This window comes from Globicephala melas, chromosome 11, assembly GCF_963455315.2.
Source record: "Globicephala melas chromosome 11, mGloMel1.2, whole genome shotgun sequence".
NCBI classification, from domain to species: domain Eukaryota; kingdom Metazoa; phylum Chordata; class Mammalia; order Artiodactyla; family Delphinidae; genus Globicephala; species Globicephala melas.
Genome location: NC_083324.2, coordinates 82,260,027 through 82,281,141, shown reverse-complemented (window position 1 = coordinate 82,281,141; position 21,115 = coordinate 82,260,027). Strand labels below are relative to the sequence as shown.

Here is a 21,115-nt window from a genome sequence, read left to right as displayed (position 1 = left end):
ACCTACCTAGGGAGACAAAAGGCCTGTATGCAGAAAACTATAAGACACTGATGAAACAAATTAAAGATGATACCAACAGATGGAGAGATATACCAAGTTCTTGGATTGGAAGAAACAGTACTGTGAAAATGACTATACTACCCAAAGCAAACTACAGATTCAATGCAATCCCTATCAAATTACCAATGGCAGTTTTTACAGAACTAAAACAAAAAATCTTAAAATTTGTATGGAGACATAAAAGACCTCGAATAGCCAAGGCAATCTTGAGGGAAAAAGCAGAGCTGGAGGAATCAGGCTCCCTGACTTCAGACTATACTACAAAGCTACAGTAATCAAAACAATATGGTACTGGCACAAAAACAGGAACATAGATCAATGGAACAAGATAGAAAGCCCAGAGATAAACCCACCCACCTATGGTCAACTAATCTATGACAAAGGAGGCAAGGATACACAATGGAGAAAAGACAGTCTCTTCAATAAGTGGTGCTGGGAAAACTGGACAGCTGCATGTAAAAGAATGAAATTAGAACACTCCCTAACACCATACACAAAAATAAACTCAAAATGGATTAGAGACCTAAATGTAAGACCAGACACTATAAAACTCTTAGAGGAAAACATAGGAAGAACACTCTTTGACATAAATCACAACAAGATCTTTTTTGATCCACTTCCTAGCGTAATGGAAATAAAAACAAAAATAAACAAATGGATTGCTTCCATGTCCTGGCTATTCTAAATAGAGCTGCAATGAACATTTTGGTACATGACTCTTTTTGAATTACCATTTTTTCAGGGTATATGCCCATTAGTGGGATTGCTGCATCATATGTTAGTTCTATTTTTAGTTTTTTAAGGAACCTCCATACTGTTCTCCATAGTGGCTGTATCAATTTACATTCCCATCAAGGTGCAAGAGGGTTCCCTTTTCTCCACACGCTCTCCAGCATTTACTGTTTGCAGATTTTTTGATGATGGCCATTCTTACCGGTGTGAGATGATATCTCATTGTAGTTTTCATTTGCATTTCTCTAATGATTAACGATGCTGAGCATTCCTTCCTGTGTTTGCTGGCAATCTGTATATCTTCTTTGGAGAAATGTCTATTTAGGTCTTCTGCCCATTTTTGGATTGGGTTGTTTGTTTTTTTGATATTGAGCTGCCTGAGCTGCTTGTAAACTTTGGGGATTAATCCTTTGTCAGTTGCTTCATTTGCAAATATTTCTCACATTCTCACATTTCTCACATATGTATATGTATAACTGATTCACTTTGTTATAAAGCAGAAACTAACACACCATTGTAAAGCAATTATACTCCAATAAAGATGTTTAAAACAAACAAACAAAACCCAAATGGGACCTAATGAAACTTCAAAGCTTTTGCTCAGCAAAGGAAACCATAAACAAGATGAAAAGACAACCCTGAGAATGTGAGAAAATATTTGCAAATGAACCAACGGACAAAGGATTAATCTCCAAAATATACAAACAGCTCATGCAGCTCAATATCAAAAAAACAAACGACCCAATCCAAAAATGGGCAGAAGACCTAAATTGACATTTCTTCAAAGAAGGCACACAGATGGCCAAGAAGCACATGAAAAGCTTCTCAACATCACTAATTATTAGAGAAATGCAAATCAAAACTACAATGAGGTATCACCTCACACCAGTTAGAATGGGCATCATCAGAAAATCTATAAACAACAAATGCTGGAGAGGGTGTAGAGAAAAGGGAACCTTCTTGCACTGTTGGTGGGAATGTAAATTGATACAGCCACTATGGGGAACAGTATGGAGGTTCCTTAAAAAACTAAAAATAGAATTACCATATGACCCAGCATATACTGAGAGAAAACTGTAATTCAAAAAGAGACATGCACCCCAATGTTCATTGCAGCACTATTTACAATAGCCAGGTCATGGAAGCAACCTAAATGCCCATCAACAGACAAATGGATAAAGAAGATGTGGTACATATATACAATGGAATATATTACTCAGCTATAAAAAGGAACGAAAGTGGGTCATTTGTTGAGACGTGGGTGGATCTAGAGACTGTCATACAGAGTGAAGTAAGTCATAAAGAGAAAAACAAATATCGTATATTAACGCATATATGTGGAACCTAGAAAAATGGTACAGATGAACCGGTTTGCAGGGCAGAAATTGAGACACAGATGTAGAGAACAAACGTATGGACACCAAGGGGGGAAAGTTCCGGCGGGGGGATGGTGGTGGGATGAACTGGGAGATTGGGATTGACATGTATACACTGATGTGTATAAAATGGATGACTAATAAGAAACTGCTGTGTAAAAGAATAAATAAAATTAAAAAAAAACAAAAGGAAGGGAGTCATTGAAGGGAAATTACAACTCCCCAGAGAGCTCCACATGCCAGGCTCCTGGAAATTGGTCCAAGTTCCATTTGCTCTGGAGTTCTGAGAACAGCAGTCCTTGTAGCTGTACTTCTTTCCTTGTTCTTTAGATTTCACCTTTACAACTTTTAAAAACTATGTTTGCATTATATGCTTTTGTAGAAAGTTTTAAAATAGAAGATTTACAGATAACAAAATTAAGTCACCCATTATTCTCCCTCTTCCCCATTCCAGAGATAATCATTTACATTATTAGTGTATATTCTTCCATTGTCTTCCTATGTGTAGAAACATGTATTTTATTTTAAAGATTTGGGTCATGCAATACGTGCATTTTTGTAACTTGCTTTTTAATCTTAACCTTATGTTCTGAGCATTTTTTTGTGTGTCATCAGGCTTGAAAATCAAGATTCCTGTGTATGCAGCAAAGACTATCATAGTGACTTAACATCATTTAACCATCCACTACATTAGACGTTGATTATTACTGCTGATGTTTGCCTTGTGTTTTCTTTTTTCCCACTGTTTATCAGAAAACAGTCACCAACCTTGTGAGTTCATATTTATCAGTCTTCCTGACTGATGTTTGACATTATATCCAATAGTTTCCCAGGACCACATGTGATATGTGGATATATGGATACTGAGTCCCTTATCTTCTCCTCCTACTTTGTTCTCCAATTTTTGTACCCAACATTTTCCCCAAGAGTGAAGATATTGTTTTTCTTCCTTCAACCGAAGCCACATTCCTCAAAAATCCTGAAGTCTATATCACCATCTTCCAAATGTGTATGTAGGGAAGATTCATCATTTTAGTAGCTAACCTACACTGAATGTTTACTGTGTTTTCTGTGCTTAGAGGTTTATAAGAATTTTTTTCATTTAAACTTTATGATAGTAATACAAGGCAAATACTACTATTATCTTCCTCTACAGGTAAAGAAAGTGAGGCTTCTTTTGAGTAACTTGACTAATGTCACAGCTAGTAAGAGGCAAAGCTGGCCCTAAACCCAGACCTGTTTGCTTCTACATAATTTATTATTATTATTACCTAAAGTCCTTTTTTATTCAAATTTTCTTAGTTTTTGCCTAATGTCCTTTTTCTGCTCTAGGATACCACCAGGATACAATGTTTCAATGTTTCATTTAATCATGTCTTCTTGGACGTCTCTTGGCTGTGACAGTTTCTCAGACTTTGCTTTTTTTCTCTAAACTTTTTTTTTTTTTTTTTACAATATAGTCACTTCTTATCCTCTACAAGACCACAACAATTACAATTTATTGTGCACTGTTGAGAGTGGCTTTGGTCCTCACAGCAACTCTCCAAAGCTATTATAATTCTCATTCTACAGTTGAGAAAACCGAGATTTAGAGATGAGAACTAATGATGGAGGTCACGAAGCTAGTAAGTGATGGAGCTGGGATCCTAACCCGGGACTGTCTGACCATTAGTGTCATGTTCTTTTAAATACTCTAATTTAGGTGACTTATGTACATGTGCTTTTAAAAAATATTATTAAATGTTAATAGCAGAGTTAGAGTGCCATACAGATCGATATTTGGTCCAACTCTCCTATTGCCCAAGCTCCTTCTACAGATTCCTCAACAAAAGGTTCTAAGCACATGGTCAGAAGCCATCAGTATCACTCAGCTTACTATTTCACAAAACATCCAGTCAAGTTGTGAACAATTCTGATCACGAGAGCTCTGTGTTCTTCCAAACGGTTTTTCCTCTGGTCTTAGTGTGGTTCTCAGGAGCCAAACACAACCATCTAAACTTCTACTAAGAACACTGCAGTCGGCCACCATGTCTCCCCCTAGACAATCCTTTCCTGGAAGAGCGCGGCACAGTATGAACTTCCCTCAGCATCTTAATAGCCTGATTTAGACCACAGTTCCCTGCAGAATCTCTATTTAGATGCAAGTCCTTAGAGTGCATTATAGCTCTGCAACGTGCATGCCCTCTACAATCAGAGCTCAGTAATCGCCCTGCTGACTCCTTGCTTACTGGTAACCTCTTTCTCACCCCAGCGCTATCACCCCTCTCCTCCTCACCCCCACCCTCCCCACACATGACATTTCTAAATCATCAGGCCAAAGGATCCTAACACTGACACCCTTCCAACCCTCTAAATGGGGGAGCTGTCTCTAGAAAACCCCTTGAGACACACGTTTGGAAGGTGAGTGAAACATAAGGGGGATACTTTCTCTGAGTTTGACAAACAGGTTAAAGGGCAAGGAGAGTGAACCATGACCGCCCGGAGACAGATCCTTTCTCCCCCACTTCCCCACAGCTCTGAGGCAGACAAGAGCTCCCCGCTGGATGTGCCCAGGACAGACAGCGCACGCGGGGCGGGTCAGGGACGACGCGCCTGAGCAGGGCGGATTCCCAGCAGCTGGTTTCCCCGAGAGTCCGCGGTGGGGCCTTGGGGACGGCACAGCGACGCTAAGGCGCCAGCAGCTGCCTCGCCAGCTGCCCCCGTGCCCGCCCCTCAGACTGGTGCTCAAAGGAAATCAGAGGGCGAAAGAAGCTGGCAAGAGTGTCAGAAGATACCGTAAAGGAGTCCTTATCAAAGTTCTCTAGGTGTTTCTTGCCGGCCGGTGCCTGCGCTTCGTTGTCAATACCATGGACAGCACCCGCGAACCCACTCAGGGGCGCTCGGACGCCGCTGGCTTCTGGCAGGTCTGGCAGCGCTTTGACTCAGAGGGTGAGTAAAACAAGCCACCTGTACAGCCTTGCTGAAAGGACCTAGAGCTTCCTCTTCCCCATGTCTTTCCCTGCAGAAAGTTGCTTCCAGCGCTGTTAATGCAATATACCTAACAGACGTCTGGTATACTGGAGCTGCACTTCTTGGTACCTTGTGAACGTTCAGGGTGGGAGGAGGGACCTGAAATTACACCCCGGCCCCCACCCCCCAACGTGTGTGTGTGTGTGTGTGTGCGTGTGTGTGTGTGTGTGTGTGTGTAGTGGTATACCGTATATATAATGACAAATATTTTATATATTAGAGGCTTGTGGGCTGACACTCGGGTATCTGAAGTCAGCCCTCTATGACATTTTTACTCAAATGCTCATTTTTACTCAATGACTTTGTTGTGTAACCCCCAGTCTCTCAAAGAGAGGGTGAATTTTATCAGCTTTCAAAAAGACACTACCCTCACTCCCCAAAAAACTACTTGAAAAGAACTACTTAGATTTGCTTTGTCTTCATTAAAAAAGAAACATAAAGGAAATATCTAAAGTGTGCGTTTTAACCTTGCAAACTAAGATTCAATACTTACATCTCTTAAATTTTTCCAAGACTGCAAAATCCTTGGGTTAGAGTTTATTCTAAAACTCATGTTTATTTGTGGATTAAAATTCATGTATAAATAGCTTTCCTTTCCCCACTATTTGTACAAACCACAGCACAAAGCATTGACTCTCAGATATGTATTTGCTATTCACATCCATGTCATCTAGAGGTAGATACTAGCACTTCATCAGAGTTACAATAGATAGTGTCCATGGGGATTTTATAAATTTGAGATTAAAAACAAATTTAGATGTTAAGTGTTAAATACTAAATGTCACACGTTATTCTGTGTAAGTGACTATTATTTGTGGATACCTTCTTGCATTTAGAAAAAGGTTACATAGAAGAGAAGGAGCTGGATGCTTTCTTTTACCACATGTTGCCGAAATTTTGTACTGATGTAAGTACTTGTGCCACTAAGCATTAATTTATGTTCTCTTAGTGAATTCTAAAAAGCATCCAAGTCTTCTGTTGATTTGTACCTATTAATCGCATCTGATCTCTTTTCTTCCTTGCATGTAATTTTTCTCCCTCTCCTAGCAGCACAGAGGGATTTAGGTAGGTTTTATGAGGTTCAGCTGTAGCATTTGACATGCTGGTCACTGACTTTTAGTGTGACACCTGTCATCCACTCAGAGATTTTAACTGTAGATTCAAACAACCCTGTTTTGAACGTCTCCTTGGTTATGTCTCTGCTAATGGATTTAAACCTAGAGATAAGGTAGCTCACTTTGCTCAGAAAGGTGGAAAAGATGTTAAGAGCTTTTGAGGCTCTGGGTGTTTAGTGCCTTTAATATTACTTGGATAGCAAACCACAAACAAACCATTCAAAAGCATTTTTCATTTTGTTAGAAAGGTTACAAATTTCTTAGGAAATGGCAAACCAGAAAATAATAAACATTCCCAGAGCCCAAGTATAAATGTAAACCAATCCATCCAGTGTCCATATCCCTCCCTGACGGTAAATCTCGCCTTGAGAGATGCAGATTACCTTTTGATGAGCCCTGTACCAAAGCAGAGGAAAAATGCACACAGAGACGCACCAGCCTGGGGCTGGGATAACCTGGTAAAGACTCCATCAGGGGATACATGGTAAGAGGAGTAGCTCTGGAGACAATAGTGTTTAAAACGAATTGTGGCGACAGCTTATCCTCAGCCATAGTTGTTTACATGGAAGAATACTGGAGTGCATCACACTTTCACGTAGGAGCCCAGTGCGGAGAACAAGCAGCTTGGGGACGCTGTTTCTGGGGGAAGGGCAGTCAGCTCAGAGTAAGAGAGGCTGCCATCTGCCTCTAACAGCCACACACAGAACTCGTAGTCACCCTCTCTCGCCCGCAGCCCGTCTGCCTCTCGTTTTCTATCTCTCTTCTGATCTCTTTCTCTTATGTTTCTACCCATTTCTGTTTCTCATTCTGTTTCATGGCTCTCCTCTCCCATCATCTCTTTTTTTTCCCCATCATCCCTTGACTTTCTCTGTGACTTCTCTGTCTCTCTCTCTCAGCTCTGTTTCTCATGTCTCTCCATCTGTCTTTGTCCCTCTCCTGTCTCTGCTTCTCCTGCTTTCTATCTTCAGTCTGTTTTTCAAGCTCTCTCATTGTCACTCCTCTCTTTTCTTCTCTCTTTCCTATCTCTCTTTGCCCTTCATTTCTTTTCTTTTATCAGTTTCTCTCCTCTCCTTTTCTCTTTCCTTCCCTTATCTCTCTGTCTCTGCTTTGCTGCCACTTACTACTGTAAATGCAAAGGATCGTGTCATTCCAGAACCCATGGGTCTGACACCATTTTATCAAACATGACAGGAGTATTTGAGGAAAACAAAATGATGGAGGCAAAACCATTCGAAGTCTTGCAATAAACTGGACGGTCAGAAACTAAACCCCAGAGACTTGGAACTTCACACCTTTTCAGAAAGCTCCTTGCTTTAGTGATTTAAAGGAGGAGAAAAGTTGCTATCACTATTGAAACTGAAAGTGTCTAATTTTCAGTCATGGGATGAGGGGTAGGGCTTCTCAAACACTGGGGTCTGCTCTAGACTGAGGACACTGCGAGCTGCCTTCTTCTGGGGCTTGGGCTGACTTCAAAGGCATCGTTCCCATCAGTGAGGGAGAAGGTGGATGCCATCTCCCGTAGCTTGCCTGATCTTGTCATCATCCCTCCCTCAGATCTGGCCCATGGCCTCACCTTCTCACACATGGACAGGCATGGTCCTCGGAGGAAAGGAAACAACAAATGACTCACCAGTCTGCTGTGCAACTGTGTTCAGTGCAGGCATTCCTGAGTCCAGAGGCGAAGGGGTTGGAAAGCTGCAGAGTCCTTAGGCCAGTGCCTAAGAATTAACTGTGTTTGTTAACGTGCAAAGCCCCAGGTCCCACCTCTTAGGTATTTCAGTACATTTGGGGGTCTGTCTGGGGTCTTGCATTTTAAAAGCACCCTGGGTCACACTGCATCTTCTTTCACTCTGTTCCCTCCAGGAACAGTGATTACCTGTCAGACAGGGGGCTGTAATATAATTAGGCCAGTCCTGCTGAGTTGTGGCTGTAGCCCCAGGTACCTCTCCTCAGCACTTGGCAAAGGAGACAGGTTTTGGAGCCAGGGGATAAGCCGTTTAAACTGTTAATCAGAAATGCTGTCATCTGCCATTGTTTCCTTTCAAAATGCTGAGGCATTACCCCAGGGAACATAGTTACAGGGACCTTCACTGGGCGTTCCATGATACCGGGACAAGTATGATTAAGGAAACTGTTCCTAATTCTGGACTTTTTTTCCTGCTGAGAAATGAATAGGCCCTAAGTATGTCCTTAACAAGAGGACATGCCCCTCTCAGCGGAGGGATAATCACCACTTGTGACACCTACTTTTAATCAGTGATGCCCCACTGAGTACAGAAGCAGCAGCGGGGGGCCTCATGACCAGGCAGCCCCTCACTCTGGTGTCTAAGTGTGACAAGCAGTTCATCAGAGGCCTGAATAGCTCTACTTTCCTCCCCTGATTAGCGAGTCACAGAGACCTTGGGGGAAGGAATTTGAAGATTTCTAACAGCAAGCTGCCTGCTAGTCAATCTTGGAGAGCAGCCGGCCTGCTTGTAATTACGTTCCTCACAGCCTCTGAGGGGACTGACCTAATGGAACCATCGGCTGCTCCTGCTGCTTCTGTTACTCACCCCCCTCTTATCTCCGCCTTTTGTCTTTTCAAATACTCAGAACTGGCCTCTGAACCAGGTCCAGATCTAGCCAGTCTGTTGCATAGCATTGCTTTCTGGGGCTGTGCATGCATTCTTCATGTACAGATTGTAGCACATCCTGGGCCTGTTTCAATGCTTCAGAGATGATAAATACTCTGCTGGGGCCTAGAGTCTCAGACAAGGCGAGCAGGGTTGGTGCTGATGGGAAATTACAACAGAGGGAGCCCTAGACTCTTTTGCTTTAGGTCCAAGGGATAATCATGGACTTTGGAGTTAGAGGTCTGAGAGGACGGAAGTCAAGTTTCTGTGCCTTCAAACTAAAGGTCGAAGGCCAAGCTGAAATCCAAAGTGAAGACCCACTTTCTTGCGTGATTTCCATTGCGATTTTCCTGTATGATGCACATACATACTCATACAAGCCACACAATCTACGGCGCCAAGACTACAGAGGCTAATTTCTCGGTACTTAGTGGAGTGTCAAATGAGGAAACCTGGTTGGCAGGGATAGTGTAGTAGTATTAGGGAGAATAAATTTAGTATAACTGATCTAGTCTGAAGTCTAGGAATACGGCACTGTTTGGGAGTATCTGTGCCTCTCAGCCCCTACATCAAAATTCATTCTCCATTGTTAATTATACCTGTCACGTTTCTTTGTAATAACCCTGCCGCCCACTGATGAAGAACAATTTAATGTGTGGAAAAGGTTGTACAAGGAAGGGATATGTGACGTCTTCAGTAGTTCAATGATTATTTCTTTGGTTTCCTCTTTAATTATTTTCCCCTAATTATTCTTTTCCTTGGCGAGACCAAGATTAAAAGAATAAACTCTAGCAAACTGGGGACCCAGAAGAGCTGGACTTTTCAATTAGAAAAGAATAAAAAAAAACCTCTGAGTTCTTGGGAAGAAAGTTTATATGTTCATTACAATACAATCTTTTGTCACAACCAAATATAGAATGATGTTCAAATTCATTCTATCAACAGTCTAGTCTCTAAGCTTCTCTTCATTCATATTTTAGGAGCTCACTAGCTAAAAGTCTTACCTAGTTAGGATTCTGATTAGTGGTTATTTGTTTAAGAAATCTCCATCTCTCTCTCTCTCTCTCTCTCTCTCTCTCTCTCTGTCACTCTCTCTGGTGTGCAACTTGGTGGGATCACTTTCAGTGGCTAAGTAACTTACTTTCCAGGTTAGACTAACATAATTATCATGCCATATACTCTGAATATTTGATATCCTAACTACATTTTTGGAATCTCAGTGGCTTTAATGTGGTTCTGTCTGGCCCACTATAGGATGCAGTCATGGAAGAAAATGTGCAGAAGATGAAACAACAATTTACGTCTGCCCACAATGTCTCTAAAGACGGTCGCATACAGATGAAAGAGGTACCTTTTATGACTGTAACTTTCTTGACTGTACCTTCTTGGGCTATAATTTTTTCTGAAGGATAATGAAAGTTTTACATTTGATTGGAAAATTAGAACCCTCTGCAAGGCAGCTGGGTTACATAACATTTCTGAAGTACTCACTTTTCCTTTTTCATCAGCTTAATAACAAAGAGTATATGATGCTTCCATCATTTTATTTCGGTCAATCAATGTTTGTACTTATTTTATAATTGGGGAATTGATATGCTGGAGGCTGGAGGCTTTTCAGTTACTTGATCTAATATTTGTCTCCTTCCACAGTGTCCTGTTCAAATTCAACCTTGACATAAGGGAAAACGTACTGACAATAAATGAGTTTAAAGTTCAGTATCAGTTCCCAATGGAGATTGGAAAGATCAGTCCGTGAACGTCATTAAAAACTAAACAGAAAGCAGCCGCCTCTACTTCAACTCAAGCCACACTTACTAAGTACCTACTAAAGCGAGGAACTGTGTTAGACATGCAGCGCCAGGCACAGTCTATCTTTAACCTGATAATTTTTCCTTCCAGTTACAAAAAGGTTTCCAGTTTAGAAAGGATTTCCACACATATCATGTTACTTTATCCCCACAGTAGCTATAGAAGATGGACATGGAACATTAGCTCTATTTTACTGATGAGGAACCTAAGTTACTTTCCTAGCATCGTATGGCCAGTAAGTGGCACTGGATTAAGTTGTAACCCACTTATAGGTATGAATCTATACAGGTTTATTCTATAGAGTTATAAATCCATACATAAAAATGAGCTGCTAGGGGCTTCCCTGGTGGCGCAGTGGTTGAGCGTCCGCCTCCCGATGCAGGGGACGCGGGTTCGTGCCCCGGTCCGGGAGGATCCCACATGCCGCGGAGCGGCTGGGCCCGTGAGCCGTGGCCGCTGAGCCTGCGCGTCCGGAGCCTGTGCTCTGCAACGGGAGAGGCCACAGCAGTGAGGGGCCCGCGTACCGCAAAAAAAAAAAAAAAAAAAAAGAGCTGCTATGAAAGTAAGATATTTATTTCATAGACAAAACTGCCTGCTAGACATATGACCTGAAACCTGAAGAGCTAGTCTCTTAGTGCTGTCATACTTAGTCATTATTGTTGGTGAAAATAGTAATTTTTCTTTAAAAAGTTATAACAAGGCAAGATTATGTCTTCTTATAAAAAATAGACATGTTCACACCAGGAGGCTGCCTTTTCAGAAAACTACTAAGCTAAACTCCAGATTTATGACTGTAGCTATTTCCAAAGTTTTCACTAAAAGGCAAAAATTATTTATATAACCAATAATTGCATTATAATTGATGTAAATGTATCAGTGTATTGATTAATGGAAAAGTAATTGTACGCATCAAGGTAGAATAACCAAAGTATTCATAATTACATGTTCACAGTTACATTCTCTAGCCCATAGAACGGAGCATAGCGTATAGTGGCACTCAATAAATATTTGTTAACTTAATAATAAATGAATGAAACATGGTAAATAATGAAAAACTATGCCATTATCTTACCAATTACTGGTAGACCTTCCTGAAGCAATTGGGAACTTGGCAAAAACTTTGGCATCCGTGCCAACCATTCTGTCATGGAGTCCTGCCAATGAGCATAACTGAGGTTGTCTGTAGAGAAGCTGATGGTATAGGACTGCTTTGGTCCCCTGAAAACCTCATGAGTCTGTGAGTGTAAAGAGTAGCAAGGTCTCTCCTACTGTCTCCTGCTATACCACTGGCCATTTCTCTTACTCCAATTACAGGTACTTGTGACATAAAATCAGCTCACCTGAACACATTTGAGCTATTTTAGCACAAAACAAAATGGGAAAGGAGTTCGCATCTAAGAGCCAAAGTGAAGCTTGGGGATGATCTGTGTCCAGGGCTCCTCTGTGCCACTCTGGTCAAACTGAAGACGGAGTGCGGTCTAGAGACTTAGGGCTGGTGAATTACATTTTAATTTGGTTTCTCAGCCTGTGCCACCCCATGCGAAAACACACTTAGTCCTGAAGAGCAGCTCGCAGCTCACCTTGTGTGGTGGGTAGGAAAAACACAAAGTCGACAGGTGAAATATGAAACCTTGGCCAAGTGATTTCATCTCTCTGAGCCTCAAGTTCATCGTCTTCATCCACAGAGCAGTTACCACGGACTAACTTTTTAATGGGTATCAGGGACTTTGCTAAACAGTTTATAAACAGTGCCTCACCTGACTTTTAGTCTTCACATAAGCACCAGGATATAAATATTATTATCTCCATTTTACAAATGAGGAAATTAAGGCACAGAGGTATCAATTAAATTGTCCAAGATCAAATAAGAGGTGAATACGGAGAAGGAAGGAACCACACTAAAGCCAAAGCCAGCTTTGTGCTGCCTCCCATTCGTATTAAAATGCCAATACTCATATCTACCTGAAGGATTGGTGTGAGAATTTAATGAGGTGATAGATGAAAAGGACATTGCCAGTGCCTGCCATGTAGTAGGTATTCAATCTATGACAGCTGTTATTAACACGATGTGCCCTTGAGCTGACCTACATCCAACTAGAGAATATGAATGGGAGTGTGGGCTAATCAGTCCTACAACCTAGCAGAAGCTTTTGCTCTGGACTTCCTCTGTAGCACTGAACAAGATGCTGGGAGAACTATGGTTATAGAAGAAATGGCCGTTGTTTATGGGGGACAATTCAGAAAGGAGACAGTATACACTGAAATACCATAGGTTTGGCAAAGAACCCAGCCAAACGTGCCTATGAGCTGAAACAAGTATTACCATCACATAGGGGAAGACATGTTACCTTTGTTCATGGGAGCAAGGGAAGTCAGTCAGTAGAACTGGTGCTCATATAGACGGCTGGATGGTTAAATTTACCACAAGTGAACCAACTTTGAAAGTATCATATAGATGCTAATAATATAAAAGAATATAAACCATAGCCAACTCAAGAATCAAGCCAAACAGCAATCATTCCTGATTGTGTGTACGGCACCGAAGTGATCTGTATACACAGCATCTCACCAGCACAGCACAGGGGTTAAAAGTGTGGGCTTAGCTGAGGTCCTGACTCCACCACTTACTAACTACATAATGATGGCAAGCTCCTTATCTCTGTGAAGCCCAGTTTCCTTAACTAATAAATAATAATAATGATGTGTTATGCACCCTATAGGTTGTTCGGATTAAATGAGTTAGCATATATAAGTATTTAGAACAATTCATGGCACATATAAAAATTACTGGGTGTTTTTTTTTTCTACTATAATTACAGAGTTGTTAATATAAAATTGGAGCCTCTCAGAATAAGGTCTGGAACATTTTAAGCACTAACACATTTATTATTAAATAATAATAAAGATGATTATTATTATTTTGTATTGTAAGCTCATGGAAGACAGATACTCATAGTGTTTCACACCTAGAAGGGTGCAATACTTCTTGAAAGAATCAATGAATCCAAAATGACAATCAAGGGCGCGGAACTACGTGTTGGGCTCTCCATCCTGAGAGATCCAAGCCCTTCTGCCCTCTGATATGTTCCTTGATGCCTTTTACCCACGGAGCACCGGCCAGTGTCACCAGCTGCTATTTCCGCCTTTTCCTTTAGCTTGCCTGCATGTTCTTGTCTGAGGATGAAAACTTTCTTCTGCTCTTTCGCCGGGAAACCCCCTTGGACAGCAGTGTGGAGTTTATGCAGGTAAGCGTTTGGTTGTGTCTCTATGGAGGGTGAGGCCAGGATTCCAGCCACCTGCTGTGGCTGCCACCACTCCTGCCCAGTCCCCAAGGGAGAGCTGCCCACAGAGGACAAGACCATGCAAAGAAGCCCTTGTGTGGAGCCTGGACTTTGGCACCAAGCCCCAATGTGCTCTCTCAGTGTGCTGACCCGGGCTGCCCCTGAGCTGACAAACTCCTTAGCCTGGGCTAGAGGAAGGCTTAGACGAGGGGCCCGGCAGGTACCTGAGGCATGTAATGGGAGGGTAGGGAGGGGGCCGTGGAGCCTGGAGAGCACATGCCCATCAAGAGCCCAGAGTCCTGTGAGCTCCAGCCAACTGCTGCCTTCTGAGAATGCAGCCTAGGCATCTAGACTCTATGGAAAACTACTTTTTTTTTTTTTTTTTTTGCGGTACGCAGGCCTCTCACTGCTGTGGCCTCTCCCGTTGCGGAGCACAGGCTCCGGACACGCAGGCTCAGTGGCCATGGCTCACGGGCCCAGCCGCTCCGCGGCATGTGGGATCTTCCCGGACCGGGGCACGAACCCGTGTCCCCTGCATCGGCAGGCGGACTCTCAACCACTGCGCCACCAGGGAAGCCCGAAACTACTTATTTTTAACTGTTGGCGACTAGTTCTAGTTTTGAAGGCACAGTATGGTCAAAATACAACTGATTAGAGGGCTGATCCAGCCAGCAGGCATCTCTTTGCAATCACTGTGCCAGAATAAAACCAAAAGGCAGAATCGATGGCTCATCTTATCTCCTCTTTCAGCCTCTAGGTGTTACTGTCTGTGGGTGAAAAAAGACCAGGGAAGGCAGAGCAGGGTGTCTTCAAGGCCAGAGCGGCAGATTCAAGACAGCTCCTGCACCCAGGGCCCCATTCCTGAAAGACTTACCAGGTCCCCACTTACGAGATAATAACTTGGCACCCTTGTGCACTACTTTATTTATCTTCGGGCCAAGTGGAAGTTATGAAAAGCGGAGCAAGCACTTGCATAGACAATTCACAGAAGAAATATGAACAGACAATTGATATATAACAGTAACCAAAGAAATGCAAATTAGAAACAACTAACTCTTCCAAAGTGGTAAAGACTTTAAGAGGATCAACAAAAAGACACAGCACTGGCAAGCAAGCACTGAGACTTGCTCTTGCTATCCTGGTAGGCACGCGCACTGGGATAATTTTATGGAAAGCGATTTTGCAAAAATGTAATCAGGATTCTTTAAAATTTCATAATCCAGAGTTAATTAAAAAAAATCTTTACCCTTTGACTCAATAATTCTACTTCTCCAAGCATCTATGTTAAGGATATAATCAGAGATGCAGACAAGTTTTCTACACAATGATGTACATTAAATATTTCTGTTACTTAGTATAGTTAAAACTGAAAATAACATAAATGCTTAACAATGAAAGAAAAATTATGATACATTCATACAATTCATTCATTCCACAAATACTTATGTGCCCCTGCAGTATGCCAGCAACTGTTCTACGCCCTGGAGATTCATGAGAGAAAAACCCCATGTGGAACTTTATGCATCATTGAAAATCAAGTTTTCAAAGACTATCTAATGACAAGAAGGAAGTGCACTATGGTGTTAAGAAACAAAATTGTATATGCGTTATGATCTTAACTTTGCTTAAAGAATTATTTACCCTAACACCCATGTAAATAAGACAACGGGTAAATACACACTAGATAAATATTGGGTTTTTTAGGGGTAAGATTTTGGATAATATTTATGTTCCCTGTACTTCTGTATTTTCCAATTGTGTAGAATCATTCTATTATTTACCGATTATTTTAAATGACATTTTCAAAATAATTTTAGTTGTGTTTAAGAATGCTCACAGAAAAGTTTGAATGAAAATAATAGACTACCCAAGTGCGTAGGCCATATGACTTCCCCTTCATTTTGTCACATATATAACAGAAACACAATGAAAAGGAAACACATAGAAATGACAAGTGACTATCTTGGGGTAGGAATTTCAGAAGATTGTAGTGTTTTATATTTCAGTAATTTCGTACAATAAATATGACTTGCTTTTATAATCAGCGGAAAGTATTAAAATGTTATGCCTGTGTAGGCTTGAATAATCTTGAGAAATGGGAAAAAGAAAAGTTCCATATGCCATTTCCATCTTTTTTTAAAAAAAAAAAAACTTTCTCCATTTTTCCTCCCTCCCTTCTAGTTTGTCAATTTCTTCTGTCAAGAAGTGCTTTCTCTTTCTCTACCCAATTAAAAAAAATATTTTGGATTCTTGAATTCTTTTTTTAAAATTAAATTTGTTATAACCTATGTACTCTCCTATATTTAAGAAATCCTACCTTAATGTCTTTATATTCCCCCTGAACTACAGGACCTTAAGACACTTTAACTATCAGCTCACTTGCCATTATTGTCCAGAATATTAGTTCTATCTTGTTTTCTTTAATCCCACAAATTTTATGCTAGCAAGATGTTTGCATTTGCCCACATGTTTCCCATTGTGTTTGTACATCATTCCTTCTTCATCTTAGATTTTCCTCCTTTGTGTTCCTCCTTCCTGGAGTATATCCTTTACCAAGAGTCTGTTGGTAATAAACTCTGTTTTTGTTTGCCTGGAAACCTTTTTGCTTTCATTCTTTAAAGACAGGCATATATAGTAGTCACATAAAGATCTTTGGCCCACCAATAGCTCAGTTGCAGTAAAACTGTAAGATAAGTTAGATGGAAAATGTTTGGAGAACAGCATAAAAAAGCAGGTTAAAATGTTTTTGTTATTTGAAATTCTCATTCTTAGTTCTGGTATAGTCACACCATTAAAGTTAGGATATAAATCACATTTAACCAGGTGATTTTCTAAGCCTGGTTAGATTCAGGCAGAAACGTTGGTGACAGGGACTGAAAGGGGCAATGTTTCTGAACACTTCTCACTAAGTATCAGCATCTCGGACTATCCCTGCAGGATATTCAGGCAGGACCCTAGTTGTGATCTAGAATTAAGGTCCCTGCAGTTGATGACTCAGGAAACCCATTCCACATCAATGAAACATTTGTCAATTAAAAAAAAATACTTAATGCTACTTTTTCATTCTGTATAGGAGTTAGGAAACTTGTTAACTTGTGAGGCTTGGATATGGAAAAATCAGAGGTGGTCAAAATCACACCATTTACTAAAGAAAGCAGTTCAAGGTTTCCTTAAAAATATTCATCTGTTCTGTCTTCCAGTTTAAGTAACTGTACCTTCAGCTGGCTGAATGCTGTTTTTTGTGGGGTTTTTTGGCCACACTGCACAGCATGTGGGATCTTAGTTCCCCGAGCAGATATCAAACCCGAGCCACCTGCATTGGAAGCACAGAGTCTTAACCACTGGACTGCCAGGGAAATCCCACGAATGCTGTTCTTAAACCAATGAAAGGGTTGGCTTGCTACTGGGAATTATCAGAGATGTTTTATTCCCTTTACCTGGAGCCAAGACCACAAAGGCAAGATTCCTTAGGGGCCCTTTCTGCCGTGCAATTTATTTTGGGGAAGTTCACCTTTGCATGAAGGTTATTGCTGTTCGGGGTTTTAGTCTTATGGAGGTGCCTCAGTTTGACTTCTCACCTTGGGTGGCCCCAGGATTTGTCTCCTGTCTACCTTGTGTGCAGTTTCCTGATAAAGCTACAGGCTAAGTTATCAGAGATCAGTAGATGTACCTAGGATAGACTTTGGTTTCTGTTTTGTGTTTTCCTATCATGTCAGACCTCTTAGATGTCCCCTCACTTTCTTGCCAGCTGAGCTATGTATGTAAAGAGTTGTTTTTTAGAGTACTCTGCATTTTTAGGAATTTAGTACAAAGAAGATTGCTTGGTTTGCCATATTGCCTCCCACTGAAGGCCATCCCTTGATACCTTTCCATTTTGAACTTTCCATAGCTCCCTTTCAGTGAGTGCACTGTGGTCCTCCTAAGTGGCTCTAAGCGAATGCAGTGAGTCATTTCTAGTGAGTTCTGCCCAAACAATAGCTGTCACCAAAGAAAGGCTAAAATTCTCCATGCAAAGTCTTAGTTGCACCCAGTTAAGTACTATTATCAGATGCTGAACCATAGTAGACAGCAGCATAAGTTGACCCCAAATTATTTGAGGGTAAATGGATTAATGGCTTTTGTGTATTTCAGATTTGGCGCAAATATGATGCTGACAGCAGTGGCTTTATATCAGCCGCTGAGCTTTGTGTAAGTGTTGCCAGGAGCTGTGTCTGGGTGAAGGGCGGGTTTGCTCATCGCTGGGAATTTGATATATATGTATCATGAGATTGATTTCTGTGTTTCCAAGAAACATGGATATGAATTTGTTACTTAAAAAAACTGATTCATGTTTAGAAGGTTTAGAAACTGTATGTTGGATTTATTGCTTGCTAAATGCATTTCAGTTCCTTCCTAAAACAAACGGATCACAATTCTTAAAATACAGCCTCTTGAGATTTTTAGATTTTTATTTGCTCACTAGATAAAATGCAGCTCTTTGCTTGATGTCACAGAACTTCCTCCGAGACCTCTTCCGCCACCACAAAAAGGCCATTTCTGAGGCTAAGCTGGAAGAATATACTGGCACCATGGTGAGTAACTGAGCAATGCGATCTCCATGAGGACGGCTTCTCCGCTGCCTCCTCAGGGCCCAGAAACATTGTCTGGGACAGTGGATGATTCTACCCATTTAGCAAGTTGATTTAGAGCAATTGGGAATCAGATAGATGGGAGATGTGTGTCCCACCTCTGCCATCTTTAGCCATGGCCTTGAGAAACAGTCCAGGCTCTCAACTTTATTTACTTCATCTGAAAAATGGAGATTAATAGTATCTAGTTACTGCGAGGGCAAGTGAGTGGATGCATATGCAGCACTTTGCAGAGCATCAGGGGAATAATAAATGTTCGGTACATGGTAGCTCTTCCGGTAGCGGTTGTCATGGCCCTTGTTGTCATGATTTCACTCGCCCCTCATGCCACATGACCCCAGGACTATTTCAGCATCAAAGCTCCCTGGAAAATGGTGAAGCAGGAGAAGCTGCCTTTGGTGAACTCATCCTCATATTCTGTTCCAGTTCCTAACTTGATGCTTTTCTCCCAGTGCTAATCAACACTCTGTATTGAACTGGATCTGGCTTCTCTACCATTCCTCTCCCCCCGAGCCCCTTCCCATCCCCAGATGTGGGCTTCATTCCAATCAAACTCTGTAGGTTTCTTAATTAACAAGCAAGGAAATTGCTGGTAAAGGTCAATTTACTTTTTTTACTTTTTTTTACAAAGTACTTGTAAAAGTACTTTACGATTACTTGTGCAATTGTTACACTTATTATAGAAAGAGTTCTTGAGTAGACGCATCTTACCGAACCTTCCGGTGAACAGCCACGGAAGCGCATCACTGAGAGGAGTTTTACGGATCCCTGTTAAAATGTGCACCACTAGGTTCATCTATTTCGGCCTTTAAATGATGTTTCCAAATACTGTATTCATTCTAACAACTCCTTTATAGCACTGGCATTGTTCCTGCTCCTTTGTGTATCTGATGATTGAGGCTTGGAAAGGGTAAGTGACTAAGTCACCACCAAGTTGAATCCCTAGACTCGTTTTATAAAAATCAGATTAACTGGGAAAGGTTAAGTTGCCTAGCCTAAGGCACCAGTTACACTGGAAGTTGGGCTCTCCTGGCTTTCAACCCTGCATCTTCCTGGCTCTCACTCTGTACTCTGACTACTCCAAATGCTGCTTCCAGCCAAGGGCATTAGCCCAGGGAAGGAAGAATGTGCTCTTGACCATGACGCCTTGTAAATGGCCTGGACAGGAGCAAAGCTGATGCCAAGGACAGAGTCACAGCCCAGGCCAGGGTCTCAATCAAGGAAATTATCTGGCTTTCTACTATGTTGACCTGTTGTAACAGCATGCAAAACGCTGTTTGAAATCCTGAGTAAATAGGTACTTAGCACTAAAGAGTGAAAGTTCCAGTGAAACCCTCCAATAGAATGAATAATCTGAAAAAGGAAATTAGACTGAAAATGCCTGGGGGAGAGAATAACAAGGAGATTATTCTTCCAGTTGGGCATTTTTTTCAACATTGATTTAACAATGTTAGCACTGGCTGTTGTTATCTTGATTTTATTAATGTATAAAACAGGCCCTACACAATGAAATGCTTGCATTTAGAATCTCCAGCATGTTTCCAGTATTTCTTTGAATACCTTTGACTCTGAGGGGCTTCCCTCCACCTCCAACTAGAATACTAAGCCACTGCTTTCTGACTTTTTAACACAGCTTGGCTATTTTTTCCTTACTTTTCTCCACCTGGTTCTTGCTCATCCTTCAAGATTTAGTTAGACGTCATCTTGCCCTAGAAGATCTTCCATAACCTTCTTCTATAGTGGATCCAAGTGCCTCTCGTCTGTGTCCCTATATTATCTTGTGTATTTCACTGTCGTAACATCATAGTCATCCATGTAATTCATTCCACAAATATTCCTTAAAATCTGCTATGCCTCAGGCACTCTTCTAGTCATCAAGGATTCAACAGTGAGTGAAACAGACAAAGGAGAGACTGACACTAACAATAAACACAATAAATAATAAATTACATTTCATGATAGAGGGTAATAGTGTGATGGAAAAAATTGAAAAGTAGACCAGGCAGTGCCAGCAGGGCAGCTAGGATGGGAGCCTGGGGAGGTGTAATTTTCAATAGGGTGGTCAGGGGAGGCCCTTCAAGAAGATGCAACGTGAGAAAGGACCGAAGGTGCAGCCAGCAGCGTCCCTGGGTCAGGGGTGTGCCGGGATTTCCAGGAACAGGAAGAGACCAGGGTGGCTGGATCAGAGTAAGCAAGGATGAGATGTAGGCCAGACCAGGTTGGGCTTTTGGGGCCACTGTGAGAACTTGGGGTTTTAGTGGGAGGGAGATGGAGAGCCACTGGAGGATTTGAAGCAGAGGATGCCATGATCTAGCTGCTGTGTTGAGAAGAGCCCGAAATGGGCAAGGAGGGAATCAGGAAGCCCTGTTAAGAGGCCATTGCTCCATCCAGGTGAGAGAGGATGGCAGCTTGGACCAGGGTCGGGTAGCAGAGGAGGTGAGAACTAGATCTGTCTGAAGACGGAATCAGTAGGGTTTCCTGATGAAGCAGCTG

At 41.6% G+C, this 21,115-nt stretch overlaps 1 protein-coding gene across 1 annotated transcript in view; it reads left to right on the top strand.

Annotated features, from left to right (window-relative positions):
- Window positions 1-5,014: 5,014 nt before the first annotated feature.
- Window positions 5,015-21,115, top strand: part of SCGN (secretagogin, EF-hand calcium binding protein) — a 37,135-nt gene continuing 21,034 nt past the window's right edge. The window contains exons 1-6 of the mRNA XM_030881181.2: window positions 5,015-5,096; window positions 6,014-6,084; window positions 10,159-10,251; window positions 13,869-13,958; window positions 18,126-18,182; window positions 18,488-18,565. Of these exons, the coding sequence (XP_030737041.2) occupies window positions 5,015-5,096; window positions 6,014-6,084; window positions 10,159-10,251; window positions 13,869-13,958; window positions 18,126-18,182; window positions 18,488-18,565 (471 nt within the window). The remainder of the gene's footprint in view (window positions 5,097-6,013; window positions 6,085-10,158; window positions 10,252-13,868; window positions 13,959-18,125; window positions 18,183-18,487; window positions 18,566-21,115) is intronic.